Below are 6,605 nucleotides of genomic sequence, written 5' to 3'. Positions count from 1 at the left end.
GCACAAGTGCCGATGGAACATTGACATTTTGATACACTTAAAATCTCGCAAAACATTAGAATAAATTTTTATTTCAGAGGCAGAAACAATTTAAAAAATCATCACATCTGAAATTTAGTGTCATTCACTTCACAAATGATGTTAAATTATGCGAAAGCACAGTCATTTTACGATTAACTAAATTATCAACAGAAAAAATGCGTTCAAAATTCAGTATTAAAATAGTATTTTTATAATTAAACAGTTTCAGTGCTTTCGTAAGAGGAAAAAAAACTCAGTTTTGTATCCCTGATGATAATAGTTTTAAAACAATATGCACAAAATTTATTCATACCACTAAAAAAATTATATGAAGTGCTAACAGAGATATTAAAAATTGAAATTGTTTTGTTCTTTTATTTATAATACGTTTAGCAGGAAATAAATGTTAATTCAAAGAACACTGCAATGGAAGTTCTCACATGTCCTATCAAACTTTTGTCAGTGATTTTAACTGAATTATCACCAGAAGAAATTTATTAATAAGCGAACACTACAACAACGAATATCTAAGATATTCTTTGACTACAACAACGTTTGCACCCTAACAAGAAATCTTCGATGTTTGTTTACATCGCACGATAAATTGTTAATCTTTGCCATAATTCACCGCGAAACATGATAAAAAGCCAAATATTGTAACCCATCCAGAAGCCCGTGACGTCACGGTAAACTTTTCCGTACACCTTTGGCGTGTGTCTGTACATAATTGTGACGGACTACGACATATCTATGTACCAATTGCCACAAAATAAATTACTGTGAGAAAATAACGAGAACATGAATTATTTTTGAAACAGAAAAGATCTCAGGGCAGTATTAAGCAATTAAAATTCAGTAATATAATGAATATAAATTACTAATAACGATATGAAAATTATTTTTACTTTATGCAAATTAGAAATAATAGTCTCAAATCTAAGGTCAACACTATTATTCTTAAGTCTTTGATTGAAAAGCTATAAAGCTGCCGCTATGAATACTATTAAAAATAGTAATTACTAACTGTGTCATATAACGTAATATAAATACCGGAAAATGGATTAATTAATTTAATTGATACAAGATTGAAAACAAGATATGCAAATTAAGAGATGATGGTTGGCAACTATTTTTCACATGCTGTGATTTAGTTTCGGTTTCTTTTCTTTAGGTGGTACGTGTGAATCGGTAGTATGTGCTGCGAATTCTAGGTTTGGAGATATGTCCATGCCAGTTGATTTAACCTAAATAATTAAGCATTTCTCTTCAGAATGGATGACGAAATCTGTTCTAAAGTTAAAGCTGTTGCTTTAAAAAGTGAAAGAAATTCTGCGAAAAGGATAAATACTTGCGGGCGCTACAATAAGGGAAATTCCCCAAGATATGTTAATACTCCAGTAAAGCTGAATGAAAAATTGGTTAATGATAACAGAGAGAAGAGAGATGTTACGCAAAGACGATTTGCAAGAACCGACCACTCCAATTCATTTATGCAAGTAAGTAATTTTCAAAATCGTTATTCTTTGAATTTTTTAGCAAGTACTAATATGAATGGAAATAAAACAGGGTGTTCTAAAAAAAATACCAATAAAGAATGGATGAATATTGATATGAATAGAAATCGGTCAGAATTTGGGGTGAAACATCAGGCTGAGGGTCTACCAATGAGTAATGTGAACAGAAGTAATGCAGTAAGAACTAATACTTTGAAAGACATGAACACGCAGTTGCATGGTTTTCAAACTAGAAATAAGTTTCCTCCGAAGGATGTAGAAAAACAATTACCAAGTATTAAAACAGATAGAATGTCTGTATGTCAGGTGAAGGAAGATAAAAAGCTTACTACATTGACATCTTTAAAAATGCTTTTGGAGAAAGATGAAACTGAGATATTGTTCATGCTTGTCATGGACAGAAGTGGATTTAAGTATACTCTATCACAAGATAAATTTGAGAGAGAAATGATGACTACCATTCTCAATTTGCTAGGTAAAGCTTGTAGAGCTAGTCAGCAAAAACTTTTGCAATCTCTTATTCATGATGTAATGAACAATCAGCATTTCCTCCTTCAGGTGCAGCATTATTTACTGTATTTTCAGAAAAATAGTTTGCATTCGTATGAAATAGCATCTTTTCAGAGTATTATAGATCTACTTAAGAAATTTCAAGAAACTGAATTGTCTAATTCTACTGATACTGTTCTTATTCTTTTACCTATTCTGCAGCTTACCTGTGATGTTATTGCAAAAAAGGGGTTTAAAACAGCAGATTTGAAGATATCTTTGTTAGAAATTGAAAATGGAAAAGATCTTTTCTTACATCAATTTAAAATGGGTAAAAAAAATGAATCAGAAGTTAAATCTCAACAAAATCAGCCACCAGAAGACTTTCGGAGTTTATCAATATTACCAACTGTTGGTGACCTTCAAGAAACAAAAGTATTTTTGAGGCCTAATATTGTACAAGGGAAGTATGCAGATGTTGAGCATTATTTAGATGTACAGTTTCGGCTTTTAAGAGAAGACTACGTTCGTCCTTTAAGAAATGGTATTCAACAGTATATGTACCTCTCACTAAGTAGTCAAGCAGCAAGACCAAATTTGAAAGCATTACAAGATGTTAGAATATATTATAATTTCCAGTTACTTTATCCTTGCTTAGATAGAAGTGGTTTGGTTTATATGGCAAGTTTTGATGTAACACCATTCCGTAATATCAATTGGGAGAACAGTAAAAGATTATTGACCGGTTCTCTAATATGCTTTTCTGATAATAACTTTGAAACTCTACATTTAGCATCTGTAACAAGCCGAGATGCAAAATTACTCAAACAAGGACATTTACTCATCAAGTTTGAAAGTGTTTCTTCAGACATTTTAAATTTTGAATCTTTAAGGTATTTTATCATGGTTGAAACTCAAGCATATTTTGAAGCGTATCGTCATAACCTTAGTGCTTTAAGAGAGATGAATGAAGTAAATTTTCCTTTCCAGAAATATATAGTGAAGACAGAAAATGTAATAAAAGCACCAAATTATTTAAAGTCTGGTACAATGTATGATATGACACCTTTTGTTGATAAGCTATCCCGTTTTAAAATAATGGTACCTGTCTTGAATTATAAATTGTGGCCCTCAGAAGAGGAATTTGGCTTAGACAAATCGCAGTATTTAGCATTAAAATCAGCTCTTGCAAAAGAATTATGTATAATTCAAGGTCCACCTGGAACTGGTAAAACGTTTATCGGTTTAAAGATAGCTGAAATTTTGCTTCATAATAAAAGGAATCTCCGAGGATCCCCGATTCTTGTTGTGTGTTACACAAATCATGCATTGGATCAATTTTTAGAAGGAATTTTAAACTATTCAGAATCTGTAGGTAGAGTAGGAGGCAGTTGCACCAATAAGGAACTTGCAAAATATCAATTAAATAATTTGCGTATGAAAGCAAGAAAATTAAAATCTATACCTGGTCATGTGAGATGTAATATTGCAGAGAAATGCCAGCGTTTAAGTGTGATGACAGAAAGAATAGAATTGAAAAGTAAAACATTTCATGCCTGTTTTAATAATGTACTGGATGATGTTTATCTTTTCCATGTTATGAGTCGTCCTCATTACAAGACATTGGTATATGAATGTGTGAATAATGGTGCCATCCGTGGAAAAACTGTGAAGCATTGGCTTGGGATAACTGAAAATTTTAGTGAAACATGCACTACCAAAGATAATCAGGGGGAAAATGATGATAAGTGTGCAAAATTTATCTTAGTCGAAAAAAAAGAAGCATTTAACAATACTGAAGAAAACGAGAGTGATGTGGCTAATATTGAAGCACTGAGAAATATTGATGACCATGATGATTTAATAAACATAAATATTAAAAGAAATGCTGCAACTGGAAATTCTAAAAGAAGTGACTTTGTTGAAGGAGAATATGAAAATGACTTGACTGAAGGTGAATGGAAGGTATGTGTTGGCAAAAAGAGTAAAGCTTATATCAGGAAAAAGTTAAAATCAACAAGAGCAATGACGCCTAATCAAGTGAATGCAGTGAGAAATGTGTGGGATTTATCACTGGATGAGAGATGGTCATTATACATGTATTGGGTTCAGTGTTATATGAAACATCTGAATACCGAAATTGAACATGATCAAAAATGTTTATTTGATACACATGCTGAGTTGCAGGAGATACGAAATGAAGAGAATGTGTTTGTCTTGCGTAAATGTGATGTTGTCGGAATGACTACAACAGGTGCTGCTAAATACAGAGATATTTTAAAAAGGCTGAATCCTCAGATTGTGATATTTGAGGAAGCTGCAGAAGTTCTTGAAGCACATGTTGTAACATCCTTGATGAAAGATACTGAGCATGTTATACTCATTGGTGATCATCAACAGCTGCGTCCAAACCCAACAGTATATGAACTTGCTAAAAGATTTCATTTTGATGTTTCGTTATATGAAAGAATGATAAAAAATGGAATTGAATACCATCAGCTGACTATTCAACATCGTATGCGTCCATGTATTGCTAGTTTGTTAACACCTCATATTTATATGGATCTTATAAATCATAAATCAGTAACTCAATATGAAAATATCAAAGGTATAAATGGTAATCTTTATTTTGTAAATCACAGTTATTTTGAATCATCAGAAAATGAACTTAAGTCTCATGCAAATGAACATGAAGCTATGTTTGTTGTAGAACTATGTAAATATTTAATTTTACAAGGTTATGATACATCACAAATTACAGTGCTTACTACCTATAATGGGCAGTTAATAAAGTTGAAGCAGATGTTGAAGTTAAAAGGTGTAACAGGAGTTAGAGCAACAGTTGTCGATAACTTTCAAGGAGAAGAAAATGATATTGTTATTATTTCTTTTGTAAGAAGCAATGAAGATGGCAGCATTGGCTTTTTGAAGGTAGCAAATAGAGTGTGTGTAGCTCTTTCACGTGCTAAAAAAGGTTTATACTGTATTGGAAATTTCAAATTTTTATCTGAAACCTGTAATCTATGGAAAAAAATCTTATGTAAACTTGAAGTACAGAATTGTATTGGTGAGTCACTTAGTCTGTGTTGTCAGAAGCATCCAGAAAATACTGTATATGCATCATCTTGGTCAGACTTTGAAAAGGTTCCAGACGGTGGCTGTCTAATTCCTTGTGAAAAATTGTTGACTTGTGGTCATGTATGTTCTCGGAAATGTCATCCTGTTGATCTGGATCACAAAGAATATAAATGTTTAGAACAATGTCAGAAAATCATATGTGAAAATAATCACAGATGTCCTGGATTATGCTATGAAGAATGTAAATCTTGTAAAGTGCCTGTTCTAAAAATTGTCCCAAAATGTGGGCATGAAATAACTGTTCCTTGTTATGATAATGGACATCAATGTATTCTACCGTGTGAAAAAAAATGCCCTTGTGGTCATCAGTGTGCTAATATATGTGGATATCCATGTACAAAAGAATGTGAGCAAATGGTGTTTGTTAATTCTCCATGTGGCCATCCAGTCAGTGTGAAATGTTATGAAAAATCAGATTTAAGCAAAGTTCTAAAAGCATGTAAAATTCGGTGCAATGTTACATTGAAGTGTGGTCATATTTGTAATGGCAGTTGTGGGAAATGTTTCGTATTTGAAAATGGATTTTTGCGAGAAAATCATGTACCTTGTTCTGCAAAATGTGAAAAACGTTTGAAATGTGGTCATATTTGTAATATTATTTGTGGAAAAAACTGTGAGTCATGTAAATTTCTTATTAGAAAAAAATATCCATGTGGTCATGAGAAAAAAGTAGAATGTTATTTATCAGATAAAAGTGATTGCTATGAGAAGTGTATAGAAATCTTGGAATGTGGTCATGTATGTTCTGGAAATTGTTATAAATGTACATATGGAGCTGCACATATACAATGTAAAAATCAAGTGAAAGTAGTCATGAATTGTGGACATGAAGTGTATATGAATTGTTCTCAGAATTTACCAAAATGTGAAAATTCCTGTATTAAGGTTTTACCATGTGGCCATAAATGTCTTGAAAAATGTTCTGACCCATGTAATGAAAAGTGTGAAATAGTTGTTATACAGAGAATGCTATGTGGCCATTTCCAATCCATTAAGTGCTTTGCAGCAAAAGATGTACCCTGTGAAGTATGTGTTAATTTAAACCGTAAATCATTTCGATTTTATGAGGAGGAGGATATAAATGTATTTTCTGATGATGATATCTTTAATCTTGATAGTTCAACTGAAGATGATGCATTTTTGTACTAAGTAGAACAGTTAAGATTTTAAAAGCTAACTGGAAATATTTTACCAATATTAATTTTTTTAGTTATGTAATTTTTTAACTTTAAATACTGCATTCATATTAGATATTTAATAAAATTAACATTAAATTTAGTACTGTGGAATTTATTTTGTATGTTTTTCTTATTTTACCTTTTTTTTTCCATTTTGACAGTTCTTGAATGTTTGATTTGTGCAAAAGTAAGATTCAACCTTTTAATAATTCTTACATGTGCTGTTAATCTAAGTATGTTGTATTATGTACTTTAAATTTCTACA

General features: G+C 31.6%; 2 protein-coding genes across 3 annotated transcripts in view; both read left to right on the top strand.

Moving 5' to 3' along the window:
- Window positions 1-1,203: 1,203 nt before the first annotated feature.
- LOC118197636 (cytosol aminopeptidase-like) overlaps window positions 1,204-6,605 on the top strand; it is a 183,322-nt gene continuing 177,920 nt past the window's right edge. Inside the window, exon 1 of one of the 2 annotated variants that reach the window (XR_015041762.1) lies at window positions 1,204-1,517. Coding sequence is in view for 1 of the 2 variants with exons in the window: in XM_085819159.1 (XP_085675285.1) it covers window positions 1,293-1,517 (225 nt within the window). In the remaining variant the exon portion in view is untranslated. The remainder of the gene's footprint in view (window positions 1,518-6,605) is intronic. The other variant, XM_085819159.1, reaches the window with a different exon arrangement.
- On the top strand, window positions 1,525-6,440 carry LOC118179846 (NFX1-type zinc finger-containing protein 1-like). Its single transcript, XM_035349005.2, has one exon. The coding sequence runs from the start codon at window positions 1,569-1,571 to the stop codon at window positions 6,309-6,311; it is 4,743 nt and encodes a 1,580-aa protein (XP_035204896.2). The 5' UTR covers window positions 1,525-1,568; the 3' UTR covers window positions 6,312-6,440.

This window comes from Stegodyphus dumicola, chromosome 6, assembly GCF_044657685.1.
Source record: "Stegodyphus dumicola isolate Sdum_Otavi_A_Nest chromosome 6, ASM4465768v1".
Lineage (NCBI taxonomy): Eukaryota > Metazoa > Arthropoda > Arachnida > Araneae > Eresidae > Stegodyphus > Stegodyphus dumicola.
The sequence above is the reverse complement of the archived record's forward strand: the minus strand, read 5'-3'. Positions and strand labels throughout refer to the sequence as shown.

Bases quoted from the DNA above. Each gene is read 5' to 3' on its own strand.
- LOC118179846 (XM_035349005.2), top strand. From the start codon at position 1,569: ATGAATGGAAATAAAACAGGGTGTTCTAAAAAAAATACCAATAAAGAA.